General features: G+C 41.9%; 1 protein-coding gene across 1 annotated transcript in view; it reads right to left on the bottom strand.

Moving 5' to 3' along the window:
* Positions 1–9,679: 9,679 nt before the first annotated feature.
* The window catches only part of PTPRB (protein tyrosine phosphatase receptor type B), a 63,583-nt gene continuing 50,820 nt past the window's right edge, over positions 9,680–22,442 (bottom strand). The window contains 7 exon segments of the mRNA XM_018080509.2: positions 9,680–13,986; positions 14,973–15,093; positions 18,189–18,324; positions 19,571–19,734; positions 19,942–20,064; positions 21,096–21,230; positions 22,039–22,115. Of these exon segments, the coding sequence (XP_017935998.1) occupies positions 13,964–13,986; positions 14,973–15,093; positions 18,189–18,324; positions 19,571–19,734; positions 19,942–20,064; positions 21,096–21,230; positions 22,039–22,115 (779 nt within the window). The 3' untranslated portion in view covers positions 9,680–13,963.

Genomic DNA, 22,442 nt, shown 5'->3' with positions numbered 1-22,442 from the left:
AACAAATATAAAGAGGTAAGAATACCAGCAGAAGAATAAAATGTCTTATCTATTCCTGGAAAATATAAGGTAAAAATAAGAGGGACAGATCAAATATAATTTTTGATGGGAGGAAAAACCTAAGCAAGTAAAAATGTCACTGTAAAGCCTTCAGATAGCTGCTAAAAAAGCACACTGGTGCAATTGCTCCTACCAACCCTGGGTTTTGATGGCATTTAGCTGATGTCTTGGGCTGAAACTGTGACTTCTTGGGAGAATGTGGGGGTACCATGTTTTATTAAACTGTTTTCAGCGTATTTTTTCACCTGTTTTGCTCAGAGCAATGTATTTCCCATTCTTTTTTGTTGAAATTTCTGGCAAGTGTTGCATGGGAATTTTTTAGAGCAATTTGGGCTGTTTCTGGTGCCTGAGGAAGGAGCTGGAGCAGGCAGAGCCCAGTAGCAATAGCCCCATCCTGTCCTGGTCCAGGGAAAGCAGCGTAGCAAGTTTTTCTGCCAGCTTCAGGCTCTGCCATTGCAGCAGCTGAACCATCACACTGATTTTTCTTTCCAAAAAGCAACACATTTCTTCTACAAACCCATGCAGAACCACTGCCTAAACTCTTCCCAGGGGAAAGAAGTTTGCACAACTGGATGCAGCAAGCAGGACATTGCTGGGGCTGAACATCTCACTATTCACTGGTGTCCATGTCAATAGATTCAGGATGAGGTGGGGTTTTCCTCCAGGGTTATTTTGGGCATAAAACATATATTCATGCATGCAAATTACTTGACAGTAACTTGTCTTCCTCACTGACAGGACATGCATGTGTGCCCATAGAGTTCTTGCTGTGCCAAGTGAGCAAAATAAAAGAAGGTTTTGGCAAAACTCCATATTTCAAATCAGTTTTTTATTACCTTCTGTTTAAATTACATCTTGACCTATCTTGAAACTTTTTGGGAATTATTTCTTTTTTGTTTATAATACCTCTACAGATATACAGCCCGTTTTGTAGCAATAGGACAACTAATGTGTGGCTGCATAATGGAAGCTTGTTGTGGCATTAACTGTGCCTCAAAGTAAAATGGATGGGAAGTTCTTCCTCCTTTCCATCCTGCTATTGGAGTGATGCACATATGCTTAGATTTCCCTCTGTTGCTTCCTTCCTAAGCACCGTCTCTTCAGGCACACAAATACATATGTATTGTGTGGTAAAGGTTTACCAAACTCATCTTTATTCTGTATTCATGCATACTGAGTTGTCTTTCTTGATAATTAGCTTTGTAATGATCAAAGACATTCTGTACTGACTTGCATTCCTCCTCATTTTATTGTTCTTCTATCACTCCTCTCTAGCTCTTCTTGTGTTGCATTTTCAAGGTTGCTTTTATTGATAGCCAAAACAAAAAGGCAAAATAAAAGTGAAAAGCAAATTGATTAATTTTAAATTTATTTTGCAAAGACATACTAAAATTGCCTTTTTATTTTATTTGTTGTACATTCTGTGCTTTGCTAAATAACCTTGAAGACTGTGCTGCCAAGTCAAGCATTGCTATTAGCAATAGTCATTATGTAGCTCAAAAGCATTCTGATAATTTGGCCCTCTTCATTTAAACACTACCTATTATACCTTATGAAATCTGAGAAAAAAAGGCATAAGCAGTGCTGCAGTCTTGTTGAAAAAGAAGGATTTTCTTTGTCTTTCAAAAGAGTAAATTTCTGGCACAAGTATCATATTAAAATCTGCTCCATCGTTGGATGAGGAAGAAGAGGGCTGGCAGCAGAGTTATTAATTGGAGTTAGGTCTCCTCACATCCATGGGAAGGAAAAAGTTCTTTTACAGAAAGCTGAACTGCTACCTGCAGAGGTTAGATATGTGAAAGGTTGGACAGTGAAATAGCGTCAGATATGAAATGCAGGGGTCCTGGTTCCTCAGTCCCTATCCCAACAACTAGCCCAGTTCTTGTCCTTTACTGGAAACATCTGCAGGAAGACGCAGGGTTTGTGTTGACATTCAGCATTTCTGCACATCAGCAGCCCCATTAAATGCTATCAGTGCTCTGGGGAAACTGGCTCTGCAGGCTAGGGTGTGAGACTGAGTGGCGGTACTTGCTTCTGCTTCCACTGTAAACTTCAGATTGCTATTTGATGATTAAGGTGTGTTTCTCCATGCTAGCTGGGGGTGGTTCTCATGCATCTGAGGAAAGTGAGACAGGTTTCCCTCTCCTTTTCTCCCTCCTGCTCTCACTTTATCCCTTACTGTTCCTCTGAACAATGTCCTCACAGTTTGAACTAATTTTCTTTGAACTGCAGGCACTGCATAACTCATAGTTTTGCCTATTATTCCATCCCTAAACAGCTGCCATTGTTTATCTGGATGGTTTAAACTCTTTATGTTCAATTTATTAGTTTTTCTGAGAATTACCTCCAACCTTGTGTGGAAATATGCTCAGTGGTGGAAACAGCTGTCAGCTGTGGGGCTCCCCTAGCTCCTCTTGTGACGGTTTCCATTGCAAGGCAACCTCTGCCATTTCAGAGTGTGGGATTTCATGACCATGCCATTTTGCTAGAAAGAGGCAGCCCCATCCAACCAAGCCAGTGTAATTTCTTTTACTACCTGGGTCTTGAATGACGACATTTTTAATGCTGATCCAGAGGCAAATGTCATTGGCAAACACCTTTCCTCAGTTAGGTTGGTGAAAAAGCTTCCCTTCTCCTTTCCTGCTGGATGTGCAGCAGCTGGGAGGCAGCAGTGGGCTCCTGCCACTCGATGCTCCTCCAGCAGGTCTGGGGACATGGCATTTCTGCTGCCAGCAGCTGTGGCACCTTGTCCTTACCAGTCCTGCCCCATCAAGCTCATGATGTGGTCTTAAATGCAAGGAAGACAGTGGGAGAATGGGCTTAGAGCCTCACACAGATTAATGATCTGTTATTTTTGGTGTCTTTTCCCCTTACATTTCAGACCAGTGCTAGGCTAAACTGTTTGCTTCAGGGTTCCATCTTGCCCAGAGCCCATATTTCATATCATTGACAGTTACCAAGAACTTGGTTAGGTCACACCAATTTCTGTGGCAAATCAGACCAGCCACAGCATTCTTGATTGTAAGTATCAAGTTGTAGGTTAGAGGGCCATTCATCCCTTCTTGTTAAAGGTCATTGCACAAGCAGCCCTTGAAGTTCAATTACTTCAAGGCCCATATACCACCCAAATCTGTGTCTCTGCTGTAAGATTTAAAATGCACCACTATTTTCTATAGCATCTTGCATGCCATCTGTTTTCCAAATCAGTTTCCTCAGCTGCATATTTAATTACTGAGATAAGAGCTAGAGGGGGGAGGATATGGAGTTGGAGGTAAGAGAAATTTGTTTGTGAAGCGTCTGCACTCAATTCTCCCTTTCATTGTGAGAAGATGTGGGGTGGCATTTCAGGAGCAAAGGGGACCTGGTCACACTAACAAGATCCTCAGCTTTCCCATCTCTCTGGAGGGGGTCGATGCAGGGAACAGTCTCACCATGCTGGGCTTTCACGTACTTGACATAACACAGGGCATGAACCAACATCCATCCTCCTCCTGCTATCCAAAGCTCTTCTTTCCCTTTCTCTATTCCCTTTTTCTTTGAGGCCGGCACTCAGCCATTGGTCATACTTGCACCTATGGGAAAGTCAGTGTCAGACTTAACTTTTTTCAAACCCATTATTCCTGTTCCTCACAGACATAGGTGGTAGACTGGGGGCTGAGCTCTGATGGAGTCTCATTTTCTTGGGGCAGCCTGGAGGGACTTGAGAGGGGCAGGTTATGTTTGGTCAGAGCAGCTAGACTAAGGCAGTGGAAAAAAGGTCTGAGAAGCAAAAAGGGTGATGTTAAATAACTCATGCCCTGTTAGCTCATAGCTGCATAAAAAGTCAGACTCTCTCATGGAACTGACTGGGAAGATTAAAAATAGCTCTTTGTTTTTGTTGATGACAAGGTAATTTTAACACAGATCACTCCCTGATCTGCTGTGTTGAGTGGCAACAAGCAGAGAGATGTGGGAATAAGTGGGTGGCACAGGGGCCAGAAAGCAGGAGGTGGAAGAGAGTCACCTCCTTGGGAACAGCAGTATCTAATACAGAAAATTCAAGCGTGGCTTCCCTTTGCAAGGCTGAGTGAGGAAGGAGAAATGGGCTTCCCCTTGGTGCAAGGACCTTCTAGGCAAGGTGTGTGTGCTCCTACTTTCACTGCACGATCTCAGCAGCTCAGCCTCCTGCTCAGAGCATGACAGAGTTCTCTCCCCATGATCACACCACATGGTCCTTCGCAGGCTTTTTTTCATCTGGTCTCTGACAGTGTGTTGGATAGAGAAGAGAAATTAAGTAAAAGAAGTCACCATAATGCTGGTGGAGGTTTCTGGTGGCTTTATCCTTCTTCCTAGCTGCCTTCCCATCCCAGCATGGATGTATGTGCATTTCCCCCCACTGAAATGGATGCATCTTCCCTAGACAAGAGCAGTAGAAATTCACCCACAATATTTTCTATCTTTTCTTGTTTTCCTCTAATGGTCTCAGTACAACATATTTAGGTCTAATCCCACCAAAACAAACAGAAATTCATGCTGGACAACACTGCCAAGTCAAGAATCTGAAATGTTCTTACCTGCCCTGGTTCAACAACCACGACATACTTGACACCAGCACTTCCTTTTGCTTTTTTCCTCCTCCATTTTTGTCATTGAAACTTCTGGCATTGTAGAGGCAAGATTTTAGCTACCCTGGGAACTACTGGAGGGTGCTGAGGGGACTTGTTCATTCACCAGAAAGTTTACAGCAAATTTGTCACAGCCTGACCAGATCTAATTGGTGCAATGTGTAAAGAAACAGGCTCATTGGATATTTTTAGTGCTCTGTAACCTTTCTAGCACAGAATTGTTAGGTATTAATTAATTCCAGCTGTCTGCCAGTTAATTTTTTTGAAGTTGGATTCTCACAAATAATTTGGCTCCAGGTGTCTTTTAGATCCAATGGTAAGACAACAGGATGCTGGCATTTATCATGTGTAGTGTCTTGAGCATATCTTTTCTGACCTGTTTGATATTTTGGACATTATATACTTCTTTATCTCTTTATTGCCTTTGCAAGTATCTGTTTTTTTCTCCTAGTGGTTTCATTACTGCTAGTCACTGATAGGCAGAAGAAATGCCCCCAATTAACACATGGACCTTTCTGTAGCTGTCATTTGTTTGCATAACATTTTCTTCCTTAGCTAAGCTGCATGGAACATTCTGAACACCTTCGCTTTGCTTTCTGCATCCAATTATTTTTACTCTGTGTTTTTACAGTGTAGCTCCATTCATACAAAATCTATTTGGGTAGCTTTACTACATGCCATATGGTCTGTATTTGATTTTCCAGGAAGTTTGGGTGTTCTTATCCATAATGCCCTTAGTCTCTTTTTAAATTTCAAGATTCTTTAGTCTTTGTGGTACGGAAAACAGAATTGGAGGGTCTTCTTCCTGTGCTACAGCCTCAGACCTGGTCTGGGCATAAACCAGATGCATTCATCCCATGTATCCAACAAGAGTGGGAGAGATCAGGTGATTATAGTGGGAACACATAATTTTTAACATTTCTATTATTAAGCTTCCAAAGTGAAAATTATTTACATAACTTTGCATCATGTGCTAATGTAAACAAATGGATTTGAAATATGTTCCTATTCCTATTGACATATATGTGTATCACTGCCAAGGACAGGGAGAATTTGCAAAGGAGTGTGATACCAGTGCTAATTCCTTCATGCTTGCAGACTGATGCAGGGATCTAGTGCTAGTGTCCTGTGGAGCCACCCAACGTGGATGCTTCCCTCTCTGAAGATGTCTTGCACTATTTTCCCCCAACACTTTGCTACATTGATGATTAATGGAGGTACTTCTGCTGAAAATCTCTTGTGCTTACCAGCTGTAGTCCTGGGGAAGAAGCCGAACTAGTGTAAGAACTGGGCTTGGGTTTTTGTTCAGCAACAGATCTCTGAGTGCGACTCCAAAAGGCATCGCTTAAATTCAGTTTTATTTTGAAAATACAGAGCAGTTTCTGAAACCTCTGAGGTGCGCACCACCTCCACTGAGCAGGGTGAAGATGCCCAACTCCTAGTCCATCCCCCAATGCAACAGGGTACAGGAATAGTAATCAGTTCATTTAAACCATGGATGTCTACATTAGGCACTGTAGAACTCTACTAAGATGATTGCTTTGTCAATATGTCCACCTTCTCTGCCTTTGATACCTCTGGGGTATGGTACTTCCAAACCCCTTTGGCTGCTTGGGGATAAGCAGTCATAAGGGCAGGCTGGGATGATTAACCTGGATAGACATCTGGGCTGGAAATGTTTCTGAGTAATCAGATAGAAACACTCTTGGTGTTTGCTCTTTCTTCTCAGTCAGTGAGCTTCTCCAGAAGATAGTTCAGACCTGAGCTGACAGAGGCAATCACCACACGTTTGAGGAACTGGAGGGAGCCAGGGTTAGGCAGTGGCTTGGTCAGTGTCTCTTAAGTGCAGCCTGTATACTGTGTGTGTATAACTCAATACTACTTTGGTGCCTGGCTCCCACATCCCAGGGACAAACCAATCATTTCTGAGCTGATGGAAATGCTACAGCTCCACTAAAAGTGGAGACAAGGACTTAGAGATAAGAAGGAAGTACCAGATCAAAGCCAAATTTATGCTCCTGATAACCCACTAAAGGGTTTTTATGCATTTTTTATTTTTTATTGGCCCAATCATCAGCTTTCTTCTGCTCAGGTTTTGGACCTATGCATGAGGATGCATGTGGGCATTGCTCAGCAAAGCATGTATAGTTTTAAGGCTTGGTGCAAACCAGCACAGCCAAGATGGATACATAGAACAAGGATACATACAAAAAAAAAAAGAGATTCATCCTATGAAACAAGGCTGCTGGGAGACACATACCCCCAGGAGGGGCTCACTCAGCTCAGCCCTTTATGCCTGCCCTGTCCTTTAGAAAGAAGAGTTCCTCTTCTTGAGTAATGGATTAAGATTTATAAGGGCAGAAATACCTGCTTCGAGGCCCCTTCTTGTCCTGAGGTGACTCAAATTGCAGGTCTCAGGTGGCACCTGCTAACCAGGTTGTGTGGCATCACCACCAGGCTGTGGGGATGATGGGAAACCTCTGCATTTATCCTTGGTAAGAAGCAGCTGCTCCAGCTGCTCTCTGCTATTTGTTTGGCACATCAGCACACCTGGGAACTTCACCACCAAAGACACGCAAGGACAGGGCATGTAGTTTGGGAGAGATTTTGGCATGCGTGTGCAGAAGGTTGTGTAAAAAAGTGTCTGGCCCAGCCACCATAGCACTTTCCAGCAATGCTTTGTGCCTGGCATTTGGCAGCTGCATGAGGCTGTGGTTGTTGCCCTCTCGGCCCGGATCTTGACAGTGGTCTCATGCCCTTTGGAACGTGCACATCACCACAAGCCTCAGGATGGGGGCACTGGTAGAGACAGTGTGTCCCCATCATGTGCCTCTGCAGTCCCCGCCATGTGCCAGAGCCCCCCAGCTCAGGGATGGAAGGCCTCAGCATGGAGGGAGGAACCACACCAGTGCTGAGAAGCAGCTAGGCTGCCTCAGTTTCCTCTCTCCTTGAATCCTGAAGGTGTGTGCACCCACCTGGAGCATCCTCTGGGGGCTAGGGCATGCTTCTGCCACCCTTTCCAGTTGGGAATTTGGTTAAGGAGGGGTGGGGAGGGCCCTTGCAACTAGGCTTGGAGTGGACTCTCCCTGTGCTGATGGAGGGCACCCTGCCTGGTCAGTGAGAGCCATTAGGGGGACTTTAGCCTCTTTTGGGGGCCCTAGGACCTCTGCTAAAGCAAACCTGTGGGTGTTAAAATGATGTTTTCCCTGGAAACTTAAAGGCTCTGAGGTCTGCAAAAAGCTTTGCCCTCTTGGATCATGGTGCCTCTGTGCCTGCTTGGTACTGCTGACTACTACTGCAGATCTCAGGGAGCTGGGACCATCTCTTATCCCACACAAGGCTGCCTGTCGCAGCGAGGTTTCGCATGATGCAACTGACAGTAACCACCCACCTGGGGTATAGAACGGACGTCAGGCCCCTGCAGGAGCCAGCAGCTGCTGCATGATGAGCACCACCAGCAGCTCATTGCAGAGGGGTGGCCACCAGTGGCTCAGTGATCAGTACAGCCCACGGCACCGCTGCCCTCCTGGCGCCCTCCTGACACACGGCCTGGGGCACCCGCTGCAGAGCACACCCCCAGCCCCACAGAGCATTCACCCTGCCAACAGCAGAAGGGGTCCTTGCTTTTGCAGTGTCTCCATGAATTAACTGGAATGTAGTATTTTTCCTCTTTTTCTGCTGGTTTTTTTTTTGCACAGGTTGGGACTGGTATTGTACCAGAGCAATGTGCAAAACCTTGGCTACTAATATTTGAAATTTTCACCTGTGATATTTTCTGACACACTGGTATTGCCTGACACACGTCCTGCCTGCCGTAAGATGTCTGACACACACAATTATTTCTAATGAACGCCTAATAAAGCAAATCACAGTGAAGACAGGCACTGGCAGGAAATTGAAATTATGGTATGGCAAATAACTTACCAGACAAAACTGCCAGCTGGTAGGTATGAAGCCCAGATACAAATCCATTTTATAAAAATATAAAAAGTATATAAAGTCCATTTTATAAAGTCCATTTTATAAAAATAACAAGGTTAAAATCTAGATTCTGGTGATATTTTAACAGGAATCACCTACCGTGTTCTTTCTGAACTAGAAGATACTCTTTGTGTTTCAGTTTCTTTGCTGGACCATGTAAAAACATTCATATCTATCTTTGTCTGTAATGGTGGCCTTGTTTCTCCTGTGTGGAGATATTAACTGTACATTATTTTATCATTATCACTGCTCTTTTGTGTCTACATTGGCTTCAGGACAGAAGAGAGCTCAGAGATAAACTTTTATATCACAAACTAAAAATCTAACAATTCCCTCAGCCTTCACTACATATCCCCTCAGCAAACACTTCACAGTACAAAATAGAAGCCAATAAATCATTCTTTCTTTTAAATAAACAGAATTACTTGTCTTAAACACTTCTGATGACCAATTAAGAATAACTGAGACACTGAACATACTGCCAAGCACCCTGACCCCACAAGAATGTTAATAGTTTTTAAGAACTGTGGAGGGCAGGAGGAGAAGAAATACATTTGTTAAAAAGCATGGTTCAGATCCTCGACTGGTAGGCAGAGACGGACCTCCAGTGCGGTGCTAATTGGTACAATTGCCTGGTGAATGTCTCTAAAATAACAGGCACTCAAGTTCAAGATCCACTGTGGTTTCAAATATCCATCGCGTAACTCAGACAGTATCTGGTTTAATAAAGGAGGAGGGTGGAGAAGCAGAGAGGAGAAAGGAACAATGGTATCTTTCCACATGGGCACTAATATGGCCAGTGGGCAACAGCAGAGCCCCCTTCCCCCCAACAGGCTGAGGCTTCTGATGAATTTAATGTTCTCTGAAGACTATCTCAACTGAAATCAAACTGACTTATGACCTTTTCTCTGAGCAGCAGGACAACAACATCCATAATGCAAAGGCAGTCAAACAGAAGATGAGAATGTGATTTTTTAAAAATGAATGTTTTATTCATGAACTATTTATAAAATTGTGTAAAATATACTCAAATATATTTGTTTTGTTGACTGTAGTTAAAAATATAAAAATATACTTAAATGCATAAATTAAATTGACAATAGTAGCACAGTTCTGTGTTCATCCAGTGTTTGTTAGGAAAAGTCATTATAAGTAATTATATTGCATATGAGAACGGAATATGTGCTGAAGACGTTTTTCAGACACTTTACTCCAGGAAAGAATTTATGGCTAGACACATTTCAAAATTGTGGGTTTTTTCTTTGGCCATAGTGGTGCTACCAACAGCTGAGGAGTCTGTCTCTATCAGCCTGAGAGGGATAGTTGGAGGCACAGGGTCTACAGTGAGTTGCCGCCGGAACTATAGGTCCCAAAGCTCGCAGCTCCAGAGCCCACACATCTGTGACAGGGCCATCATGGGAGTGGTAGTCATTCTATAATGCATTTTATTCACACAAACTGTATGTCTGAAGTATGGAAAGAAATCTGAATAAATGTTAAACACTTGCTAAGCCACTCCTTGGTCATGAAGCTGTGGCTGCAGTATGCAGTATTTCTGAATGTCAGATGCATTTCTCTAACCTGCAGCCCTGGGAGGAGATGCTAATATAGTGATTAGATGGTTACTATCCCATATACTAAATCCCAGGCTGAGGAGCTTGGCTAAGTGCTCATGTACTCCTCTGTGTCTTGTATTTAACTTCTGGTTTCAAAGTTAAAGCGTAAATAACCATATACAATACATAATATAAACTTAAAGCTCACACATTTTCTTTTCTCTGTTCTACAACTGAAAGGAAATTCATAGTATATCATGGCACAAAATAATATTTCTGGCAATTTTAGGCATTATTTATTGCTAAATAACTATAGCAGCAGAGAAAAATGTATAAAGTTGCACTTTTATGACATCTTCACAGTATGCCTACTTCTCTCACCCACTTTTGTGTTCCATTAGTAACAAAAAATATCATTTATCAACTCCAGCTATGTAAAATCATTTTTTCCCTACATTCGGTAGTGGATCTTGTAATTGTATTGCACAGATTAATAAACTCATTTATTACAATTTTTTCATTATTAAATAACTTTTAATACAAAAATTTGAATTAACCTAAAAGCCCAACTCTGCAAGTGCTTCAGAAGTGGAATGGTATTTTCTTCAGGCAAGCATTCTGGTTGACTTTCGTGAAAGTACTCAGGTAGCTTTGTGGACAATCCAGAGATTCGCAGGACTGGGCTCCAAGTGTGCAAATCGTAGCTTATGGATCTGCTACAACACTAGCCTTGCTTTATAACATTATTATTGGGAAACATCAAGAAGGGAATTCTGAGCATTATCCATGGACATTCAAAAGATATCTTTTCCCTTAAGACCTGTCTCTGTTCAGTACAGTCTCCTTCAAATCCATTCTTGTTACATTAACAATTTCCCATCAGTCCTGTTATTCAGCTTAGAGGCACAGTAAATATAATTAATTATACTGCTATGTAGGTGTTTTATATTAATAAAATGCTACATAGATACTTTTAACTTTTTCTCACTGGATTTACACTGGTTTCATATGAGCAGAATTGGTTAGAGAGCAGAACCAGAGCAATAATGTGTGTGTACTGTCTTATGTGTGACCTAGTTGGGCAGAGATGTAAAGCTGCTTGTGAGCACTCTGCCAGAGCACTTAAGGTCATCTGTCACATTAATAAGTGATGAAGAGGAAGATGCTTATGAACTGTGTCCATTATTAGCTGAGAGAAAAGATGAAACTAGTTGTCTGCTATGACATTATTGTTTTGGGTACACACGTGTGAACTCTGTAGATGCGGACAAGGGAGCTGAGAACGATAAAATAAAGAGTAGAATGATGTGCGTCTTTCTGAAAATGATGCACAACGTGCATACATAGTGTGCAATCAGACTTTTGCTCTCAGATCATATGTTACTGAGTGAGTTCCATTTCCCTCAGCACTAAAAAAATCACACAGTGATATATAGTGTGAAGTAATTTATAGGGTACATTTGGTATGTCTTCACAGTGTAATTAACATGTGCTGGTAACTAACATGGTGACCTTCGCTCCTCAGCTATCCCTGAAAAAAGAAAGGACTAAATGCAGCACATGTAACACAACAGCAGTTTTTATGATGCCTTAAGTCCAGTGGTTATTAGCAGAGTCAACAGTTGATGTAAAGCTGCCATGCTTGTTCGTCCTTGCTTGCTAACCTAGTTAATCTAGCAAAGGAAACAGAGAAAAAAAGGACTCTGCACATTTCTTTGTGGTTTTGCTTAGATCTCCCCTGTGAAAATGTCTTCCACTCTAATGCTAGTTCCTTTCTTTTTCAGTTCCAATTAAGGGTGGTGGATTTTGGGGTTTGTGTGGTGCCAAAGAGGATGTACAGGAGGAATGAGCAGTATTTTCATACAGAAACACCTAAAAGATAGACCAAGCTTCCATGTTTTGAGCATCTGTGAAAGCTGATATGAAGGGTGGTTTCTGAGGCATATGAGGATATTTGGTCAAGAAAGGATGAGACTCCAGATGAGTAGGAAGGAAGACTGACTATTGGGCTGTTTCCTTCTCTCTAAGAAGACCATAGTCCTGCTGGTTCTGCTTTGGAATGATTTCTTAAGAAAACTATGTCAGAGCTGCCTGGTAGATTTCTTCAGCCACTGTCAGGCAGATATTCCTACAGCAAGGAGCATGCAGCTCCAGTAAGGCATGTGGCACAGGGCCACAGCAGTTCCTCAGTTAGGCACTTAGCCACTTATTGACTGGTTCTCAGAAGGCCTTCAAAAGTATTTATTTATCTCCAAAACAGAAGTTGAATTTAGGCAATTGTCTTCAGTAACAAGCTAAGTTTTCTCTAGGGAAAGTATAGGTAGATATATGAAAGAAGAATTATCAAGCCTCTCCTTTTTGTGATGGAGAATAACTATGTACTGCCTCTTCTCTATTTGTTTGAAGAACACTAAAAAGGCAAAGAATAGCTGAACAGCGTTTGGACCCTTGAGTGAGAAGCCTCTGCAGAGGAGAGAGGCTGTACATAGTCCACTTGGCTGGACAGGATACCTGCTGAGTGCTCTTTGATTTTACTTCTTCCTAGTCAGTAAATGTTTTGAGTAATGAGTCCCTGCCTGGGGCACGAGGAGTTAGAACTAGATAGTCTTTAAGGTCTCTTCCAAACCAAACCGTCTGATGATTCCATGATTAGCACAGCCCTGCCAGCCTACATTCCCCGGCTTACCGATGAGCCTTTTTCCGTTCCAGCTGCCCTGGTTGGTGGGCATCAGGCAACATTCATGTGGAGGATTCTTTCTATGCAGACATGCTGGGGCCAAACTTTGTGAGAGCAAGCAGCATAAAGCCAGTTGTGTTAATTGTTGGAGATATACATGTTTGCAATCTATCTACTTTTTTGGCTCTCATGGTACAACACTGTTTCTAATGAGTTAAGGAAGTTGTCAGACTTCACATCCTCACTGGTCTGTTAACACAAATGTCTGAGGCATTTTTTGAACATTTTTCTTAATTATAATTATTCACACATGAAAACGCACAGACAGGTTGTGGTCTGATTCTGCTCTCTTAAACCAGTGTAAAGAAATCAGAATGTGACCTGTCTCCCCTCAAAGTATGTGGTGGGAGATAGGTCTGTTAGACTTCACTGCAGCATATGTTGTTCAATATTTTTCTACTATGTCACATTAGACTGAAACGGTTGCTTCTGGTGAGGTGAACCCTGTTTTGCTCAGTTGTTACTGAGTTCTGTAAAAGGTATGCCATTGTGTTACAGGTTATACCCATTTTTCTCAGATGAAAAGCAGTAAGTTTAAAGTGTAGAGTAGCATTGTAACTCCTATACAGGACTACTGTTCCCTTGCTTAATAGTAGCTTATTTCATCTCACAAACACTGAACTAGTTAAAAAAAATGAGGTTCTCCTTAAAGGATTTTTCCTGTGTCATGCCAATACTGCCCTAGATGCAGTAGTCCTGTTAGCCATTGAATTTAAAATAGTTTATGTAGAACAGTTTATAAAAACTGTGATAAGAAAAAAAATAGTATTATCTGAAGCATAATATTAATATAAACAATATAGAAAAAAATACATATTTACATAATGCCAAAATACAATTATATACATTAATACCTATTATATTTAAATTATATATCTTTTTAAAAAATCACCAGACCAATAAATTATACAGTCTCAGCAGAAAGGTCTGGCACCTTTCTGGTGCATGAAATACACATACAAAAAACCCCAAACAAACCCCCGAGTTAACAAGTGTGGTCACAAAAGTAGATATCTCTAACATTCTTAGTGCCTTGAATAAACAGCATCTGAAAGCAAGGAAAACTGATATTAGAAAAAGGAAAACAACACAGGTGGCTTCATGTTCAACTCTGCCAGCTGACTACAGTGCTCTGAGAGGAGGTTACGTGGCAGCAGCGCTGGCTGGTGACTGATGTGACAGCAAAAAGCAAATCCCACCTCTGCTTTTGCTAGGACTCTCAACTTGTAGAAACCTGGCTATTTGAGTCCTTGGCCTCCTCCAAGCCTGTTCCACCTACTGATGACAACTCTGATTTCTACAAGCTAGATCAGGAAAATTGTTTTAATCTCTCATTATATAATCTCAGTTCCTAATGTCCAAATTTCTGGAGCTATTGAGATCCTGCTGTTTGACCCTAAAAACTTCTACAGACCTTAAGAATCAGCTCTACCAATGCACACAAACCACCTCTGCTTACAGCTTCTTCAAACTGGCTGTCTGACCACGGGAACAGGAGGTGAAGGGCAGTGATAATGCCAGGTTTGCTACTCCTGCAAACCTGATCAGCAAGGGACTGGATACAGGCTAGGAGAAAGAGCACGGCCTACAACCCCTACATTTTCCAGTCAAGGCAGATGGGAAGTCTCTTAAGGCTGCCTATATAGTCAACAGCAAATGAGGGTGATGCAGGACAAAAACTGAACTCCATGAAGGACAGAAGAGCCCAGTGAGCACAGCCAATGGCCTCAGCATACTTAAGGGTGGATGGTGTAAAGACTGGTGAGGTAAAAGCCAATACCCTGATAGGAAAGTGGTTCAGTTCCCCCAACAGCATAGGAACCATGAAATGTGAGACAGGGTAAGGTAGGAGCAGGAAGTGATATTATAATGACTAATAATGAAGGAAATAAAGACACAACTGCAAGAGTGACAAGAGCAGAGGAGTGCAGAAATGAAGGTCCAGGAAGAGAACAAGTATCAATGGTAAGGGATAACACAATTCCCCCTCAATTACATTTGAAACATTTTACAATTTGATAAACTTGCAGTTACCTCTGGGATACTCTGGATTCACATTTTCATATATTGGAAATAAGGGATTTTCTTGTTCACTGCGAAGTTTTCTGGCTCTTAACACGTCCCTCACACATTGATGTAGATACACATATTGACACTGCAAAAGATTTGTATTTAGGACACTCTGAGAAATTTTGTAATTTAATTTTCTGTATAGTGAAAAATCATTACAAGCGAACTCCCTCACACATAATCAAGGGTGGTGTTAAAAATGAAAATATACTTCTAAAATTACTCTCCTTTTCACACTAGTAATATAGTAAACTTTTGTGATCACCTGTTCTTAGAAATAATACCAGTCAAATATAAAGGAACATAATATCTTTTGACGGATCATGCCATAAGTGAAAGCTCTAGCAACTGCAAAGCATAATTTGACATGGTGCTGTGTTGGATAGCTACTATTTCTGAATGCTTTGGTATAACATATGTGTAAAAGAATTAATGGGTACAGGGAAGCAGGTAGAAGAGACAAACAATTTCCTGTTTGGTTTTTTTTTTCTGAAAAGAAATATTTTCCACAGAATTTTATTATAATATATAAATATTTCACAGAACTTTAACGAACCCAAATTTTCTGGCAAAATCAGTATTTTTTTATCCAATATAAGTTTTAAGATTGCTTCTTACTATGCAGCAAATAAGTTTTCTGAAGAGTGCCTTTCACAGAAGGGAACTAAGATGACATTCACAACCAAAGTAAGGAGGGTCAGCAATATTATTGACTACTGACTATTCATCAAACTACCTTAATAGAACAGACTGTTAAACTCCCATGCTCTGCTACTTTTTGTGGTTTATGATTAGTGTAACATGGTACCCATAAGTAGGCCGAGCATCTTTATATATCAAGGTATACGTTTTTAATATTACTTTTCTCTCAAAACCATCATTTCTCCAGTAAGTATATGCATTTTCTCTCCTCACATCTTTACTTATTTCCCACAAGAAATTCAGCCACTGCTCTGTGCCTTCTTCTCAGTGCTCTGGCTTTGGGAAAGTGAGAATGTCTGCTTTTATGCACATACAGCTGCTGTCTCTGTGGAGCAGAGCCCTGCATCCCACTCACCAACATGACAGAAAGTTGGCCAAGGCGTGGAGACTTTCTTTGACAGAGACCATTTGCGACTGAAATGGTCTGTGTTACAGCTACTGTGCTGAGCACACTGCCTTTTAAGCTGATGCACACAGTGTTCTGTTACTCCTTGCATTTCTCCAGCTGCAGTCTCTTGTCTTAAACAGCTTTCAGCCAAGTCTGAAGCAGGGGCATTGTTTTGTTGTTGCTGTTTTTCTATGGATGAATAATGCCAAGTATGATGGTGCTGTGACCTTGGGCTGGAGCATCTCATTGCAAACAGTACTGTCTGCTGGCCTGTGCTCCACAGTGGGATCTGGCTTTTACTGTATCGACAGAAGGGGAACTATCTTTTATTCCAACCCCTAAACACATTGTGGAAGCCAAGACATGGACACCAGGAACTAGTGTCTTCACACACATCAAATGGAGTTTGTGGAGCAGATTTGTTCTTCCCCATCTCCCCACCTCCTTTACTGTTTCTTAAAAGATAATTCACTGCTCATTGCAAACTCTGAATCATCATAAAACTCAAGGATAAATTTACTTCATTTTTTGCAGGAGGATGAGAGACTGTATTGCTTGTGCTCCAAGCCACCTCAATAAAACACAGTTCCAAGTCAGAAACCATAAACAGGATGCAACCGAGAGTTCATATTAATAAGACTTGCTGAGAATACAGCAGCTCAGTGACTGTGCACTGACACAGCTACATGGTCAGTTTACAAGCATGTTACAGCTCATGTGTGAGCTGTAAAAGCTTTCAATTAGTCTGTCTCTGGGATGCTGATTGCTAATTCTTCCAGGGGCAGGACTGGTTACAAGAGGGATCTGGGTTCAACTTGAGTCACAGATGGTTTGGGGCAGAAGGGCATATAGTGCTGGTAGTGTGAAGGCTCAGCTACTCACTGTTGCTGTAGACATTTTTTGTGGGTCTGGCTGCCTTTTGTCTTAGACATCATTTCAAGTTCATGCCAAAGATAGGCTTTGTATCACACAACTTTAGCTGTCTCTAAGTCTGGTGTCAAATTTAGGCTCTTGAGGTAGTTGCTTCCTTTTTCCAGCTAGGGAAAAAGAGCCACCCTCCTGAGATGCCTGTCCACCTTTGCAGACTATGGATACTGGAAAGGTAGAAGGTGAGATGGATCTGTTTCTGAGGATGCCCAGACCAGGCAGAGAATCTGTCTCCCCTCCAACGAAGGTCTTCTGTGCTTAAGATACTTCCAGGAATCCCTTTTTGCGTGTGTTTTCAGTTGGGCCTTTCTTTATACACATACGAGAGACATTTATATTATCAGAAAACACTGTCACTGACATTTTTGTTTCCAAATTGCACCAAAGAGCTCTATTATTATCAAGCTACAGGCAGACCCATCAAACTTGTTCTGATTCTTCTATTAATGTTTCAGGGAAAAATGTAAAGACTGCCTCCACAACTTTATTAAATCAGTTCCTAAGTGTTTAGCTGGTATTAGTGTAATATGATTTTCTTGCAGTTTTAAAAACACAGAAGGAAATACAAAACATTTACCTTCTTTGCACTTTGAGAATAAATGTACTTGCTTTTACATAGTATGTTAGGAGAATGCTAATCAACTTTCCAATACCATTTTAATTGACAGAGCAGCTCAATAAAAAATAAACCACAAAACCACAAGGTCACAGTGGTACATCTAATTTTCTCTGCCCTCCATTTCTTTTCCCTATCACATCAACCTATCTGTCTGGTTTAGGCTTGTTTTCTAGACCCATCCATGAAGGACCTATCTCTCCTCAAAGATCATTTACTGGACACTGCTGTAAAGCAACAATGTGCTGTTACGCTTCTGCTGCATAATGCTGCTGGGACAATCGTGGGCCAGGGGAAGAAAAAAAAAAGAGAAGTCTAGAGGAAGTATAGCTTGTTATTCTTGGTCCTCACTTGTTATGATTCGGACCCACTGTATGAGAGCCAACGTAAAAAACCCTGAACTAGAAATTCTCACAGAGCTAAAATACATCTAAGTAGTATTTCACAGTGGAGTAAGTGCAAAGTGCTTTGAGAGCCTTTATGATGAGAGACAGAGTGTTAGATACCGTAGCTGGTGTTGCTGCATAGAAGGCTATCCAAAACTTACCTCTGTCTGAACCATGTGAACACGGTGAAGCCTTAGATCATGTACTGCTGCATAAATGTCAACAGTGTCCTTTGAATCCAGCTGTTGCAGAATTCGGTCTAGTGCAATGAATGTGCCAGTCCTGCCAACACCAGCACTGGAAAAGAAAACAAGCCAAAAGACTGAAAAGCAGATGGATAAAAGCATTCAATATATTCATAGGATATTTTTGTAAAGTTCAGATCTCCAGGGTGAGAAGCAAATTGTTCAAATGGCACCTCTGAGACTTTATAACACTTTATAGTGGAATTTACTTGGGAAGGAGGAAGGGATAGTGATGGTAGAGGTACCTCTCCTACTGCCTGCACTGCTTTCTGCTTTGGATTAACTCAGTCATTGAGATACACTGAAAGACTGCATCGGACTCTCGTCAGAGTTTTTAAACCTCTTCTCTTCAGGAATACAGCTGTGGTCTTGTTTTCTAAAAGATCTGTAGGCCGTTGCCTTGTGGAAGGGCAAAGTAAGGAAAAGTATCAGTTCCCAGTAGCTGAACTGCCGGGAGGTGGGGTCTGGAGGCAGGAGGTTGGAAAAAGAAAAGCTGACTTGCTGATAACAGTAGAAATCTGACATGCTGCAGCACATGCTGTACAGGTGGGGTCATGTAAGATACATCCCTCAGCCCATATAATGTGTGGAGGGGTCAGATACTACAATCAGGTGGTACCAGTGAACATATGGCTTTATCAGAAGATATAGCACCACACTGCACTCACTCTGTCTCTCTGTGTAACCCTAAAGTCTGCTGCAACTGGCCAGTGGATTACGGATCAGGCAGTCCAGTTTTGTCTTTTTCGTATACGTGTGTAGGGGTGGACTACAGATCAGAGGAAAAACTGCAGCCCTATGACTGCCAGAGATGACAAAAGAGCAGAACAGAATGAAAAGGCAGTAAAGAGAGGGAGTCTTAGTCAGAATGGGGGAAAGGATAGACCTGTCAGCTGATCTCAACATCCATATGTAGTCAGATTCACCCCAGGCATATCTTACCTTTTTAGAACACCCCTTAGTGATTCAAATGTTGGACCAAAAGACCAGCACATGGGAAATTTAAGAATGCAAAAGCTTATGAGCAGTGGTAGCTACTGGCATCTGTAGTTCTCTCCAGTGGTCCCACAGAGACATGGTGGTTCCCTAAGAATCATTTTCAAGGCTTCTCCAAAGTAAGGTTGTGGGTTAGTGCATGTGCCTTGGTATGACTGCTCTGATGTATCTGGATACTTAAGCTCATCAGCTATTTCTCAGGTTCTCTGGCTGCCCAAGGTCTAACAGGGATGAACATTTGGGAACTTCCCAAGGGTACGCACAAGAGCTCTGTGCCACTGACCTTTTGCTGCTGCACATACCTGCAGTGTACAATAGCTGGTCCTGTGTCTGGGGTCCTGTTGATATAATCTCTTACAGTTCTGACAAACTGAATCAGGGACTGGGTGGTCTCTGGCACACCATGATCTGGCCATACAGTGTAGTGGAAGTGACGAATGAGCCTTGTTGAGTCAAGTTGCTCTTCCTGTTGGGATTCAAAAGTGTGGGTCATCAGGACCAGAGAGGAAGGGACATATACAACATTCACCTTCAGAACAAATGCTATAGCTGCCACCAGAGGTGAGCTGGGTATGATGCAACTGTGTTACAGCAGAAGAAATTTATCCTCCCTAATTTAGCCTTGCAGGTGTTTTAAGCCAATTCATTAGGAAAAAAGAGAATGTAAACATACACTGCAGATTTTAAACTCTCTTATTGTCCATTCTGGGAGCACTGATTCAGACAACATCTCAACGATCAGGTCTCCATAGTACAAGGAATCCTGATCGAGGGGCCAGTAGTGATCACACTTTACCTGCAGGGACACAGACAAAGACAGACTTATTGTTAGAAACAGCTGTAAACAATGCCTCTGTTCAGCACTGGCAGAAGCAGACTTCAGACCTCCCATGTCTGAGGAGGAAGGAACAAGGGCAGCATCTGAATTCAGAGAGAGATGCCACTCCCTGCCATGTCAACAAACAGTGCCTGGGATGGGAATGGACTAGCATGGGAAGTTCTCATAATTGATGTTTGGGATGAAGGGAATGGGAAGCACTTCACTGATGCCCTCTCCTGGGGCACATTTTCCACATCAAGTCTTCTCAGACCTCTGCTTGGATAAGAGGTCAATTCCAGTGCCTGCTTCCTCACCTCTTGCTGAGATTTGACTGTAGGGTGCCACTTGGAGCCAGTGAGGTGCAGAAGGACACAGGTCCTAGTCTGCATTGGCTTTCACCCTCTCTTCAGGAAAAAATGGTAAACTGAAAGAAACTGACTGCTATGTGCCATCAGGTGATTGTTACTTTTTTGTTTAGTCTTCTTATAGACCTATTCCCTGTCTTACAAAGGAGGTAGAACGTGGTCATACCTAGGGAGGTATGCTCCACTTGCACTCAGTAAGAGTGTGAAGTGCATGAATGGTCTCTTTGTTAGCTACATCAGGGCTTATATATAGAGATAATTTGATCTATTTATTGATCAACATTTGCTCTCCAGAGCTTATATTTAAAGTTGATCAGAGCTGATGTGATCAACAAGCATTTTTTGTTGTTGGTTGTTCTGCATGCTTAAGGGAATTGTATTAGTGCTAGAGGACAAAGTCCTGGATTAGAGACCAGTAGCAATGAGCTCTGTTCCTAACTCGTAACTTTGACATGCTGCATGATCTTGGGATAGTCTCTGCATCCTCACTTCACAGCCTTAATCTCTCTCCAGTCTTTATACTATACCCCTTATCTCTTACTGTGTATCTCCTTTTTGGCATTAGTGTGATGCAAATACTAGGTAAAAACTTTTAATAGATATTAGAACAGTAATTAATAATAAAGAAGAGTCACTGCTCACCCGGCCCTTCTCAACACACTGGGTTACCATGACAATATTGTGAACATTTTGCTCCCATGCCATCTTCCAGAACTCATCCTTCGTGCCAGGCAAAGGGCCCTGAGTTGCTATGTATTCCCTGCGGAAATTATTGCCCTGCAAATAAAGAGAACTCCATTAGTTTCCAAAAAGGCAGAAAAAAATATCTTCTAGCAACTGAACAAGACATGGGGTTGCAGCTAGAGCTCTGCAGGAACAATGCTCTTGCTGGGACAATAGTTTTGAGAACTAAATTTTTGCCTTGAACCTGGAAGCAAATGATTGGTTGGAACAGAGAGAAGAAGGAGACTGTAGCAGTATATCTAAATACTGTTCCTTTTGCGGCAGACAAAGCTTTTTATTTTTCTACTGTGCACAGCACAGTCTCAAGCAATTTTGAAACTGCAAGGAGCTTTTGCTTTATTTACTGTTTTTAATAAATTAGCTGAGTTCTGGCTTGAAATCTGGATTGCTAAAGCCACTGCTATTATCAATCATAACTCTTTGTCAAAGGGCATTATTTTAATTTCAGCCAGTTTCACCACCCTGCAAGGTGCCAATGCTGTCAGGATGAGCTACAGCTCCACAGTAAGGACACCACCTGCAGTGATAGCCACAGTTGACACCATATAAAAGCAGCAACCTTTAAAAATGTGTCCTTGGCCAATTAGACTTGCTATCTTACATAACTATAGCAATCCAAGAAAGTGCCCTTAAGTGCTGGGTAAATCACTCACACTTAATTTAATGGCAGTCAGACACAGTCTTTCAGCACACCCACAAAATAAGTTTTAAGATTTTTAGCTAAAGTGAATCAATGAAGGGGGAGAGTAGCCCTAACTATCAAGCTTTATATTCAGTTTTAGATGAAGGACAAATTACCACTGGAGGGAGGACTGTAAAACACCACCCTTGAGTCACTTACTGGTATGTAGCTTGCATTAATGTAGTCTGAGCAAGGGTCATCATCCACATTGGAAAGCTTCACTCTTGATGCATCATCTAGGAAGAAATCCATAACAAGTGGCTTAGGGCTAGGTCTTGATTTTCAGTTCTTCTCTCACTTAAAAAATGCATTTCTGAAAGGATTGGCAGCACTCTTACAAGATTTTATATGAAGAGCTAATTTAAAGGGAATAACTGTTTATGTTTTTACTGCCTCTTTCATTCACTCCAATGCTGTGGAGTGTTCTAAAGACTAGGAGATGGTTGGTAAGAAGGAAGCAATAAATATCCCAAATTTCCTCTGTTGAGCTGCACAGGATTTGTTATGACAACAAAAGGGCCACAGTAGCATCCCCCTTTGATCCTAACACCAGTGTGCTGTAC

This window comes from Manacus vitellinus, unplaced genomic scaffold, assembly GCF_001715985.3.
Source record: "Manacus vitellinus isolate BGI_N305 unplaced genomic scaffold, ASM171598v3 scaffold_5_pilon, whole genome shotgun sequence".
In the NCBI taxonomy this organism is placed as follows: Eukaryota; Metazoa; Chordata; class Aves; order Passeriformes; family Pipridae; genus Manacus; species Manacus vitellinus.
This window is presented reverse-complemented; position numbering and strand designations above follow the sequence as displayed.